The following is a 14036-nucleotide window of genomic DNA, read 5'->3' on the forward strand; positions in this document are numbered from 1 at the left end:
TTGACATGAAATGACCCAAGTGCATCTGAGGACCACCAGTTTCATCTTCACAGGCCATGGACCATAGGTTGGGAAACATTGCTTTAAGTGGTTTCATTTCATTAAACTCACGTATTTATCATGTATCAGTTATAACAAATATCGGGTAATGCAAATTTGTTCATGTTCCCATGCAATTTTGTTATATCCAGGCCCGACTATACAATAGGGTGGATTGAAAAATCAAAATGTGGATAAAAGAATCGGCTTGGGATGCAAAAGTTGTCTTTTAATCATACTAGCATAAATTAAAATTATTTTCATATTCAATTAATGTCTTCTGATGCCCCAAGACACTTAAATATTTGCCAAAAATCCATTTTTATGTAAATTTTGAATTAAAAAAATGAGCTAAATAATCAATTTCACAGGGAAAATAATATAAGCAGAAAATGGAAAATCATTTATTGTTTATTATTAAATGTATAAAATTATTTAATACAGTAAAAGTTGGAAGGAATGGTGAAAATATTCATGCCATACCCAAGCAGTTGAAAGATGCATTCACCTAGTGTCTGAGGCATTGGAAAGTGTGTGTGGGGAAAAGACGGCTTCATATTGAATGAGATAAAATAAAGAAGCCATAGCCAACATTTTAATACCAAAAACCATTACAACAAATATGCAAATCCTCAAATTAATAGAATTAAAAAAGCCATTTATATAAGTTCAATTTTTAAAAGTTTTATGATTTATTACTTTGATTTTTCAAATTTATACTTCACATATTATTATAAAATTATTATTTATAATTTCATACTTTAATACCTGAATACTCTGCAAAATTGATAAACATTTTTTATTAATTTAAAATTTTTAATACATTTTCATAAAACTGAATTTTTAAATATTTTTGGGGCGCTAGGGCCACCAGAAGATATGAATGAATTTCAATAAAAAAATCATGCAAATTTATATCAGGGGTGCAAGCACCCCTCATCCGTTTTGGAGTAGCAAACTTTCATTTTTGGAGCAGAACTAAAAACTAACTATATCTGCAATATAAGGAGTAATTTTTCTGTGAAATGCCAAAAGTTTTGCCAAAAATGGTTGGAACAAATAATTCTAAATAAAGATTTCCTTCACAAATTAAAGTCCATTTAACTTTTTTCTGAAGTATCTTATCTGTCACTACTAAAACACACACACACGCATTACTGAAATGAAACTCTTTCCTTTGACTATTGTTAGGAGCATGCCCCTCCCGCCACCAATGCAGGGGCAGACTATGCGGCCATATTGAGAAGAGGTGCCAAATGGCGTTGAAAGGGTGAAAAAAGCTTTGCTTACCAAAAAAAACGTAGTCATTAGCGCCAAAAATAGGCTCTGCATGGGTAGAGATTTTTTTCTCGAGCCACCCCTGTTCGACAAATCCGGATTTTCTCGATGCGAAATTGTCATGATCGGCAACCGCCGGCGATAACCATACGACTTCATAGTGGCTAGATAACAAAACTAAGGCTATTTTAGATGGAGTTTTTACAGATCCTATTTTTTCCCAACGATCTCTGAAAAATTTTATTTAAATGAGTAAACCAATCCCCTTTTTAATTCTTCGCAAAGGCACGTGTGCAATCTTGTGGAAAATAAAACGAATTCACGCTGTAGATATGCTGTCTTTGAATGCAGGTTGGTAGCAGCGAAATTACCATTATTTCATGCCGTATAACCTGCAGGAAAAAAATGCTCTCAGAAAGTGGAAAATTTGGCATATTCATTCATGGACATTGATTGCCCACGGGTTATACTAATAACAGTACAGGATTTTGTTTGTACTTCAAGATTGTAGAACTACTTACCCAAGGTCATGAGACCACAAACAAGAAATGGTGCAAATGCGCAGCGATTCAGCACCTTGGCACATCATGTAGCAAGAAAACGTTTCGGCACAGTTTGGCGCAGCTCTTGCACCCCTGTAATATGCCTAGGACAGAACTTTCCCATCCCATGTTAAAAGTAATTTCAAAAAAAATTTTTTTATAAATTTTCATGAAAATGTCAATTTTTAACTAGTTTTGGGGGACTCTGCCACCAGAAGATACGAGTGGATTCCAATAAAAAAATTATGCAACATATATGTATCCAAGACACAACTTTCCCACCCCCCGCCATAAGTAATTTCAAACATTTTTTTTAAAATAAAAATTTCAATTTTTAACTATTTTTGGGGCGCTGGAAGATATGAATGGATTTCAATAAAAAAATTATGTACTAACTAATACAACCAAGACACAACTTTCCCACCCGAAGCCAAAAGTAATTTCGAAAAAAAAAATTTCCTATACTTTTCGATCCACCCTACTGTACAACCTGAATCACAAATATTTACACTCATAAAGAAATGGAATAATTTGCATATATTTACTTCATTTTTGTTCTTGGCGGCACTTTCCAATGAAGATTCTTGAAATATACGGAAGCACTCTTCATATGTGTCAGGATCCATGTAATCAGCATCGTCCTCAGCATCAGGTGGGACGCTCACCATATCGTCTGAATCTGAACTTTCTTCTTCTTCCTCCTCTTCATCGGTTTCTTCCTTTGTTTTCTTTTCTTTCACATCTTGGTACTTCACATTCTTTTTCTGGTCTTTTTGAGCAGAACGTGAATCGTCGCCCTTATTGATCTGTCCCGTTTTCAAATTCTCTTTGACTTTCACATTTTCGGAATGTGAACTTGATTTCGATTTGTTCACTATACTGCTACTTGATATTTTCCCGTCTTGAATTTTCTTCCTGACATTTTCATGAGAGTTTGACGACAATGAAGAAGAACCACCAGATGACTTGGAGCTTGACTCGCTCGATTTATGTTTAGGCTTCGACTTGTCTTTGTCTCCGTCGGTTTTGTTAGATTTTGTATGATGTTCTGATTTTTTGTCTTTTGACTTTGTGTCCTTTGAACTCTCTTTGGATTTATGAGTTGAATGTTTCTTGCTTTCGTCACTGATTCCAGATTTTGCTTTTGAGCTGCTCTCAACCGACTTACTTGACGATCTCTTTGTTTCGATCTTCTTATCCGATTTTGAATTCTTTTGATTGGTGCTTTTAGTTTTATCTTTCGTTGAAGTAGCATCTTTTGATTTCTCGCCGTGTGGTTCCTTCTCTTTGTTCTTTAATTTGTTGTGTTTACTGTCTATATGAGAACTACTACCAGATGATTTCTTGCTGTTTTTCTTATCATCTTCTTTCGATTTCTTGTTCTCTGATGAACTTGATGATGATGACGATGACTTTCCTTTAGCATTTTGTTCTCGTTTGTTTTCTGAAGGTTTCACGGAGTCAGTCTTTTTTTCAGACTTTTTGAAACTGACTGGCTTATTCTTGGACGTACTTGTATCAGAAATTTCTTTAAGTTTTTCTTTATCAGCCACACTCCCAGCGATTCCCGTATCTAAAGTAGAAGAGCTTTCTTTTGGCTTTAGCTTATTGCATAGTACTTTAATCGATTGGGGTTTGCTGAAGTTCTTTATGAACTCTTCGTTTTTGTTAACGTCGCCTAGTATCTTGTCCACCAACGAATACTGGTTCTCGTTTTCGGTCGTTTCTCCCTTCGCCTCTTTCGAATCGAAGTCAGAAGTCACGACAGAAGTTTTAGATTCTAACTTATTTTGTCCTTTGTTATAATCGTCTTCAACGTCGTCGTCACTGAACCTGGCATCGAAGCCAGCCGAATCTTCATCAGAGCTTTCAGATAAGTTTTGATTGCCATCATCATCATCGTCATCGTTGGGCAGAGCGAAAGTCACTTTCCTCTGTTTCACCTCCTCTGGGATGTATTCTTCATACTTCTTGCGTTTCCTAGCATTCAGGAGCAATGCAGAATCTTCTTTTGGTGGCTCTTGCAATTTGCAAATTGGAGTCGGTTTGTACTCTGGTATGGCTTTTTCTATTTTTATGATAGATGTCACCGGCTTGAGAATTCCCTGAGGCTTAACAGAACCGCACTTTTCCACGGGTGTCGGGATGTACGTAGCAGGGCCAGAAGAGTTAGGTTGTTCGAGACCCAAGGTCGAGCCTAAAACATTGAATAATTCTTGTTTCACATCTATTCTTGAAACGGCTGCATCTGAAAAAAAAGAGGAATAATTTATGGAATTATTACATTTTTTTTTCTTAACCAAAACTCTTCGAAACTTTATTTCAACCTCTGACAATAGATATGTAGTCGTTCTTGTGGATTTGTTCGGTATTTCTGTGAAAATGTTTTCATTAGGAATGTAAAATGCAACAAAACAGAATGCAAATTTTTTGCATTAGCCTATAGGGCTCATTTCAGTATAGGCACTGAAATGAGCCCTTATCTGACCAGAAATTTTCTCCAAAATAAATTCCCGCAAAAGTGTTTTTTCCACAATTTCTTCCCAAGATCGTTCTGCAGCAGTATATCAGTTTTCAGCATATTTTGCTTTGGAAGTGTAACGTATCAGGATCCAAACCCTCCACGTTAATGGTGATCTTGTCATTATGTGGGAAATTCCTCCTTATTTTAGAGACCTCTCAGCTACCAGAAACCACCCGAGGACCCACGGGTGCACAGGCAAGGGCCAGAATGTTCGCTTAATTTGGCAGTCTGCAGGTAGGGTCTTACGACTGTCGAACGAGAACAGGTCAGAGGTCGGGTTTCTGACGTCCCATATAAATAAATTTCCCTCAAGACAGCAATGTCATCATTTTCGTGGGGAGATCTGGTTCGAATTCCCGTATAGTTGGGACGAGGGTTAAGTGTATGTCTTAAAAAAATATTTTCTTATTTTTCATTAAGGGACCTCCCAGTAGAGGTATTACAATGTCTCGTTGTGTGGGAAATCTTAAGAGGTGTATTCCCTTGTTTTCAGTGAAGTGGGGCTGCAGACCTCCGTCGGAACACTTACTTTTTCAGTTTTGTTTATTCAATGTTGACGTAGTAGAGAGAGTCTGATGAGCTCTCCGGATTGCGTCATGTTGCCAGGTTTCAGATATATTTTCTTTGTGTGATATTTATTTTTGTAAATGCATGAATATGTAAATGTGATGTTTTTGTTGAGGCAGAAAGGCCTTACGAGGACATGTGGTCCTAAATTTTTATAAAAAATTTATGTGTATAAATTCTTCCCTCCTTGGCTAACCAACTCTTTTCCTTGATAGTACTCATTCAACTAAAACCCTCTAGTTGGGCGGTTGTCCGTCATACAACCACTTCATTTGGCCTTAGGCTGGGAAAATTACCCAATAGTTTGTTCATTATGATAGTTCAATTGCTTAAATCTGTTTCCTGGCAGATCCGGAATCAAAAAGTTGTTTTATTTTCATAGATGAAAAACCTTCTATAAGTGACGTTGGATGAAAAATAACAAAGGAGCTGGCCTCGTCAAGGGTATGTGCAATAACGTTTCATCTTGTCAATTCGGCCCTCAATCAAGAGGCCCTTGGTGCTGATCCGGCCCTCAACCGAGAGGTGCCCCTGGTGCTGATCCGGCTCTCAACCAAGAGGGCCCCCCCCCGTGTTGACTAGGCCTAACTCTGAGAACTGAGTAACTGGGCTACACTGAAGAGACTTCCTACATCGAGTGTCCGGCCGGCAGTTTATGGACGTATGGACGTTATGGTGAACGGGGAATTCTCTGGTTGGACAGACGTCACAAGTGGAGTTCCTCAGGGAAGTGTCCTTGGCCCCATACTTTTTTCACTTTTTATCGATAAACTCGATCAGGGTATCGATGGAATTACTAGCAAATTCGCAGATGATGTGAAGCTAATGGGGGTAATCGGGAATGAAAGCGATAGGGAGTTGCTCCAGACCAACTTAAACAAGATTGCAGCATGGGCAAATGAATGGAGCATGACGTTTAGCGTAGATAAGTGCATGGTCGCTCATTTTGGTTTGAACAACCCACGGTTCTCTTACGAGTTGAATGGTGTCACTATCCCAGATGCAACTAGAGTCACCGATTTGGGAATTCTCATTGACGAGCGACTTAGGTTTTCTGAACATTGTTCAGCGGTTGTCAAAAAATCGAATAGAATGCTTGGTCTCATTTTCAAAAAGGTCTCTTCGCGTTCTCCTAAAGTCATTCTTCCACTTTTTCGAGGCTTAGTTCGTCCTGGACTGGAGTATGCTGTAAGGTTTTGGAGACCATACCTACAGAGGGACATAGACTTGGTTGAAGGGGTGCAGAGAAGAGCTACGCGTGTCCTTATTGGCACACAGGGCTTGAGTTATGAAGAAAGACTTCATTTTTTGAATATGTTTACATTGGATGAACGCAGGTGTCGAGGAGATATGATCGAAGTGTTCAAAATTTTCAATGGGATGGATAGGATGGACCATGAACTTTTAGTACACCGCCAATCGACTGCTTTTACAAGGGGACACCAGTATCGATTGGTGAGGGACAATGCAAGGTTATGGTGTCGCAGGGAATTTTTCTCCAATAGGGTTGTTAATAAATGGAATAGCTTACCCCCGGAGGTAGTAAATTGTAACACAATTGACACGTTTAAAAAGAAATACGATAAACATGTTGGGGTAAATCGAAAAGCTATCCATTCTTAGAATAAGACAACCATAAGTATTCTTTATGGGCATTGTATAATATTTTATCATGTGTATATATTGTTTGTAATTTGTGTTAATTGCATTTTTAATTGGGTTGCTGTATTTTTGAAACATATGACAACCATATTTTTATGGGCATCTTTTTATCAGCCACCTCGTTGGGCATTTTGCCTGTTGTGGTGTTGTATTTGTATTTGTATAAATTGACTGATTATTGACAGACCACAAACCGGTGAGATTATAAAATTCTGTCAATTTTGAATCAAGGGTTTTTATGTGTTGAAAAATCTAATATTTGATTTGTGTAAACGTTAGTCCAAACTTAATAAATAACATTTTCATGCGAAAGTTGAGTTGTGTTAATTTTCCACTTGTCATTTGCTTCTACAAATTGCTGGATATTTCGAACCAGGCAAGCAACTCGCACAAGGGACGTTGCAGGAGGTAAAATGATAACAATGCATGTAAACCAATCGAACCAAAAGCTACGTTTTGGAAAGTATGGACCACTTCATTGGTATGAAAAAGTGTCGTGGGCCACTTAAGTGACCTAGAACTGTGTGTTCAGTCATGTGACTTAAGGAGCCATTGAAGTATTATGTCAGCATCGATGGGATGGGAGGGGATTTGTGACTTTTGATGGTGCAGGGCGGGGGGTTGAATGATGCTTACGTCATCAACCATCCTATATAAAAATATGAAATATTCTTAGTGGCATCTTTACTTTGAATGCCAAAAAATAGAGAAAAACCTTTCCTTATTTTGTGAGCATCTGAACAAACATACCCTTCCCCCCATTGATGTCCTTTATAGACACCTCCTTCACTACTCTCTAGATCTCTCAGACCTCTACCACTTGGGTTTCACCGAAGGTGTGAATGGTGATGATGGTCTACTTTCACACTCCCGCAGGGTTTAAGCTAGATAAAAAATTCCTTCAGCAAAAAAAGTGAAAATGAGGGGAAAAGTTTTAGCAAAATGCTACAATGCTAATGATTGATGGTTGGATGCATTGGCATACGTAAAGGGGGTTTTGGGGTTCTAACCCCTCTTCAAGCCGAGATTATAGTGTTACTTTGCAGGGAAAAATATAAACCTCCCCCCCCCACCCCTTGAGAAGAAAAAGAAATTGAAAGCCCCTCCTTGAGATAATTCTGATTACACCTATGGTTGGATGTCTACTCGTTTCGTACCTCCTGTATGCATTTTTGCGAAAGTGGCTACTACTTCTTTTGAATTCTAAGATTTTCTTTTGCATTTTGCGAAAAATGCGACCGTAGCTTAAACCCAGCACTCCCGTCCTATGTATATTCTCAAAGGGCAATCCCAATCAGGGGTGTATGCAGAATCGAGGGGAGGCACAAAAGACTTACGGTGTAATGTATCCATAGACCCCCCCTCCCCACAGAAGAGTCCTTATCTAGTCATTTTCATTGCTATTTATTTTTTCTTGCCTTTGTTGTGCCATCTGGGACCGATCGCGTGCTGCTAATCGGTCTTCAATGTTTATGTTTTCAGTGTTGTCATCCTGAAATATTTTACTTCCCGAAAACTTGTTTCTATATGTAAATTATTTGACCTTGAAGCTGATTGGTTTGTCTGACACATGCGGCTGAGAATTTCCCCCTTAAATATCATCGACAAATAAAGGAACAGTTCAAGATACAATTAAAAAAACTATGAATTTTATTGAAATATGAGCAGGAAACGGCACACAAGCCGCATGTTGTCAGCTTGGTCGCTATGATGATACTGAGTTACGCACACAGCTTCTCAAGGTGACAGCCGCTCGCCAACAGTATGCTGCTGCCATCTAGTGGCCGGAACAGTTGTGAACTAAATAACCGATGTTATTGTTCCCTGCTGGGGTCTGGTTGAAATGCTTTTAACTAAGTTTTAATTTTTCTAAAGAAAAATCTAAGTTTTGCAGTTCAGCTGTGACAGGCGACTGTCGCTTCTGATGGGTTTTTGAATAGTGAAACTCCAAGAGGTTTTAGGGGGTATCCTGCCCATTGACTGCTGATGGTGATGCCCAGTTCTTCTCCACCTTCTGACATCTGTGTGGTTTGATCCTAATGCTGGTCATCGATCATTTGAAGATCTTCTAGAGCCCCAAAGCAGAATGTGCCAAAATCTGTGACGTACATCGCAGAACAATTTGGAAGAATTTTAAGAAAAAGTGCAAAAAACACTATTACATATATGAGGATTTTTACTGCAGAACATTTCCAGTCAGCCAAGGGCTTGTCGCAGAACAGTAATAAACATTCTGCTTTGGGGTTCTAGAGGACGCCAACTGCCAATGACCTGAACTACCTGAACTACGGGACTCTGTTCCTTGGTTCGTTCCTTCATCTTGATTGGACTTGTGCCGTGTTTACAACCTGAACTTAGAGCTTCTGAGTTCTCAAGAAGAGATTGGATTCTCAGCTGACAATGGACTGTCACAGGTGAGATAGCAATAGTAAACTGAACTAAATATTGGAACGTAGATCTCAATGAAATATTTTGTTTTGAATCAAAATTAACTAAAAGTTTAAATTGTAAATGTAATATCTAAAAATATTTAATGAAAAAAAAGTAATTGAGATGAACAAAAACTTGTCCGTATTTCCTTCTTGTTGTCTCCTTTAATTAAGGATATTTCGAACCGGGCACGTAAATCCCGAGGGAGGTTACAAACTTCAGGTAGCGGGGTCACAATAAATGTTTTTAAAGAGAAGTCTTTGCCTTCAAACAGAATTGAAATTAAGAAAAATTGATCAAAATAGCATATAAAGGTATTTTCGTCTGATATTTTAATTAAAAAAAATATTTTCGGCATCAAAATACAATTTTGATTGTCTGGGGTGCTCATGTCCCACGCCTCCATAAGTCTCTGATCCCAATACAAGTTGCGGGGAGGGGGGGGGGCGGAGCAGACAAAATTTTGCTGACAAGGGCGGGTCAAAAGAGGCTAAAAATCTGCCAACATAATTCTTGAATGGCCCTTTATCTGTAAGTATGCCGCAGTTCACTCAAGTTATCTGGGAACGTACCACGGGCGAATTAGGTACACTGTAACTGTGCCCCATGTCACTCAAGTGATACCTCAATAACAATATTTTTTCAAGTCTTGTTAAGAAATGTCTATTCTGATGTTAAAACTGCTGCCTCTCGATGCGACAATATATTTTTTTCTTGCTTTGCAGAGTGTGCCGTTATATCAAGACTGTACATAATTTTTTGTTATTGAGGTAAAGTTCAAAGATATTGCTTTTGAGGTTGAGCTGAACATGATGCTCAAAATTTTTTACTGCACTGGCGCCTAAGTTGGATGCGTTCTACACCACGGCTTGACAAATCCCAGGCACCAGGTTACCCGGACGACCGAAAAATTGGCCTTGGAGCCTAATATTCTGTATGAGTGATGACTGAATTAGAGCCTGAGAAGAATGTGAAAATTTCTGAATTTATGCAAGTGTGTCTACCTACATGGGGAAAGGTCACTGCGCCAGTTTTTTCTGGGGAAAAAATATGGTAGGTGAAAAACTATAATACACAATCCCTTATTTCTTTGGCAAATTTTTTTCGGTGACTTCCTTTCTAGCTCATTCACACATTTTTCCTGGTCAGTAATGGTTGTCCATTTTCTTTCGTTGGTTTTTTTTTTCTGCCAGCTATTACTATTATTTTCCTCGTCTTGTTGATTGCCATTTTTTTTACTGTTACTTATTGTTAAATGATGTCACCCCATAGAGGGCGCTGTGGTTATAATATACTTTTGTATTACAGTATTAACTGAATGATTTGAAGCTTATTTTTCCTTCCTTCCTTGTACAGTATACACTGTTCACATTATCCCCAATGGAGTATGTGGAATATTACCTTTGATTTTTCTTGTTGGATAATTTCTGGATATCGTTCTCTCTCAGGTTACACCTTTAATGCTTCCGTTTTAATTACTATCTGGAGTTTTAATCCAGCAATCATGTTTTTATTGACCAAACCCAAAGAGACTTTTATACCCTGATCGTTTTGGGTGAAATGGACTTTAGATACCCTTCAGAAAGTCGCTAAATGTGGCACCAATTTGACTGTACATGAGGGTAGGACCTAATTAACGCCACAGCTCACAATTGCTGACACTGCCACCAGATGGCGACTTATCTGAGCATGACGATGTCACTCGCCCCATCCATACGAAGCAAGTGAGAGGATGTGGGTTCGATTCCCTACAAAAGGGAAGTTGAATTTTTCCTCTTTCCTAAAAATATCTTTACATCAGCGAATGTTAAAAACATTTGCCTGTCTTCTTTGACTGCTAGCGTTGTAAAGCTTCTTGATGAAATATTAATTAAAAGGGGGAGGGGGTAATAAAAAATTACATATTCTTTCTGATTTAATCAAATGCCGTCCAGATGTATCGAGCCGATCTCCCCTTTAAAAAGTCTCGCCACAGAGAGCAACAGACATACAAACAGTATAAATGTAATTCAATCATAACACTTCACTTCTGAAATATGGATGGCAGCACCGAAAAGTCGAACACAACACTACATACATATCAAGTAGACAATAACAATGGCATGCAAAGAGAGCGGATGGAAAAGTTGGGCGCTGCTATCATGTATTGATTCACAAATATCCCAATACATTTGCATTGTAATATAAGCCGCTGCATTTCATATTCACTATTTATGTTTGGGGTAAGGAAACGCGACAGAGTTAAAAGCAGAAAACACATCTATGGTTGCAGGTGTAAAAATTTCATTATGTTCCCTCTTATGTCTCATTTGCATATTTGCATGTAGTTATGTTGGCAATAGGACGAAACATTTTCTACACTATAGCATTGTTGAGCTTCGTGCCATTTTGCTTTCATCATGCATTGTATATTCTGCTCACATACAGTCAGGTTTCAACACCAATTTTTTTTGCCAATTGTTCACGGTATTGAACTGCTTCTTTCGGGCCGAGGCCTAGCAACTTCAAACCCTGCAGAACTGATTTTCCTGATGAGTTTTTCAATTCCAAATTTTTTCACGATTTTAAAAAATTTGGTAGTGCCAGTGTACCATCCATTCAATGCGTGCATGTGTGAATTATTTTGATTCATTAAATGGATTATCACAAGTGTGCATGCCCTAAGGATTATTTCGATTTATAACATGGATTATTACTGTACTGTGGAGGAAATAGGATGAAAAAACAGGCGAGCAGTAAAAAAAGTTTTTTTTATTCCCCTACATTATGTGTTGGATTGGAATAGAATTGTAACCAGAGGTCTTGGCGCCCTAAAAGTATTTATATTCAGTTTTCATCTTCGTTTTATTTAAAAGAGTCTGGATTTTTTCATAACTTTTTATCACAATGAATACTTATTTATACATTAGGAGGGGCCGTTGTAAGAGATATTGGTTCTTATGTCAAAAATCATGTTATTGTTTATGGAATCTTAGCCGGCCCCAAGCGATTGCGTAAAACAGGCTTCGTTTTTCACATTCATGAAATTTAGTACTAATAGCATTTGATGTATTACCTGGCCTGGAATGCCTGAAGTGGCAGTGTGGCCTCTCACACAGGCCGTTCTTGAAGAAAGGACAATTGACGTCCTTGAAAAAGCCCAGAGACGGCAACATTTTTAAAATGTTATTAGTTCACGCCCCGTGTGTTCAAATGTTCACTTCATCATCCTTGAATGGATGTTTTTCCCCTGCAGCAATGGAAACCAATCCTCCTTCAAACAATGAAGAATGTTATTGTACGTAGATCATGGCTTTAATGAAAACATACGTTGTTGTTTTTATAAGTGGCTCGAAATACTAATACCCAATTTCCCGCACCGTTCGCAGTGCAGGGATACTCATTCATTTTTGTTTCTAAAATATTTCTCCTCGTCTCCCGATAGTAAACAAAAAATTATTACAACAATGTTAGTTGCCTTCAATAAAGAAATATGACTTGACTGCACTGGAACATGTTGCAACATGTCGATACAATTTTTTTTAGATGAAAGTAATGGTAGAGGCCGCTGTATGGAAAGATCGATTATTTCTCGTGACCATAAGACCTTATTTTTACGAGATACCATGGAATTTTCTCTGTATTAATATTTTAATAAAGAAAATATTTTCGTGACAAAGCTGATTCGAATTTGAAATCTTTGCTGAAATTGCGCAAGAAAATAATTTTATAATTCATAAATTTTATTGATATTTATAATTAGGCTGTGCGTGACCATATCTTATAGAGAAAAATACAGGTGATTGCGATAACAAATAACGGGGCATTGCCAGTTGTTACCAAAAAAGATGCCAACTGTTAGCAAAAGTACTAGAATTACAAAAAAAATTCTTTCAGACCAGTGTGTTCCTTGACCTTCAATATCAATTTCATTCCTGCATGTTTAAAGCCACTACTTATGCATCAAGGAGGTGCTGCCATCTATGTCCCAAAAGATGAAAAGAGACGTTATATGCACAACAGATATTTCAGAAAAAATATTTGCTAACTGCTCGTATGGAGCAATCCCCGAGGAGCGAACAAGGGTGCATTTATAAGACGCCCACCTCCATTTATTTTCAGGCCGGACCCACGACTAAAACGGCCATAAAAAATTGTGTGCCGCGGGACCGGCGAAAAACTCTCTTCAGCTCAAGTTCGTTTTCAATCAGTCACTTACAGCAAGACCAGAACTAAAAGGGAGTGGCAAATTCGAGGGAGTAACTACTAATATTCTGCATAGATTTTACAGTTGAGGGGCAGAAAGATCCTGTATGACCCCTCTTTCCTCCCCAAAAAACAAATCCTACTGTAACTGATGAATTGTCCACTGCATGGCACGTTAAGTTGTTGTAATTAAGTTGCTATTGAAGCAAATTTGATTTGTGAGGATTTAAGTAGACTGATCAGAAGGTTTTGCTATCCATTTATGCAAATCTGATTAATACCATGGCAAGTTTTATTATTTAATGAAATTGATATCGTAGCAGGCCAGAACTAGGGGAACTGACCCCGGCTACAAATTCGAGAAGGGGGGGGGGGGGGAGAGAATACAAAAACATCAACCTTTCGCATATTGGAAGGGAAAACCAAATTATATTCAACGTGGGGAACTGTAATGCAGTAAATGCAATGGAAAGGAAAATCCACTCACACCAGTAGTAGCTAAGAGGAGATAAGTGTTATATAGAAGAGGTTAACACAGGTGTTGTTTGTTTCGCAGTGTGAATATGTTGACTATATTTACATTTTCACTCGTGTTAATTGTTTGTTAGCTTGGTGACCTAATTTTCTTGTTTTAAAATTCCTCGAGTTTTGTGTGTGAACTGTCCTGACAACTTTTGCAACGTATGTGGTAAGGCAAATTCCTTTCTAGTCAGATACAAGCGATCATGCCACTGATTGAAACGGCATATCACCAATATTTTCGTTTTTAAATCGAAGACAAGATAAATTATGGGCAGCGCATATTTTTT

The 14036-nt window shown here is 38.1% G+C and overlaps 1 protein-coding gene across 1 annotated transcript in view; it reads right to left on the reverse strand.

Annotated features, from left to right (window-relative positions):
• The window catches only part of LOC149065416 (uncharacterized), a 69469-nt gene extending 56944 nt beyond the window's left edge, over positions 1 to 12525 (reverse strand). Inside the window, exons 1-2 of the mRNA XM_089254123.1 lie at positions 12098 to 12525; positions 2405 to 4107 (exon numbers count right to left, since the gene is read on the reverse strand). Of these exons, the coding sequence (XP_089110249.1) occupies positions 2405 to 4107; positions 12098 to 12197 (1803 nt within the window). The 5' untranslated portion in view covers positions 12198 to 12525. The remainder of the gene's footprint in view (positions 1 to 2404; positions 4108 to 12097) is intronic.
• Between the last annotated feature and the right edge of the window lie 1511 nt (positions 12526 to 14036).

The sequence above is a fragment of the Pholcus phalangioides genome, unplaced genomic scaffold (assembly GCF_987345545.1).
Source record: "Pholcus phalangioides strain wild (caught in Gottingen) unplaced genomic scaffold, Ppha-v1.0 ptg000040l_1, whole genome shotgun sequence".
Taxonomy (NCBI): domain Eukaryota; kingdom Metazoa; phylum Arthropoda; class Arachnida; order Araneae; family Pholcidae; genus Pholcus; species Pholcus phalangioides.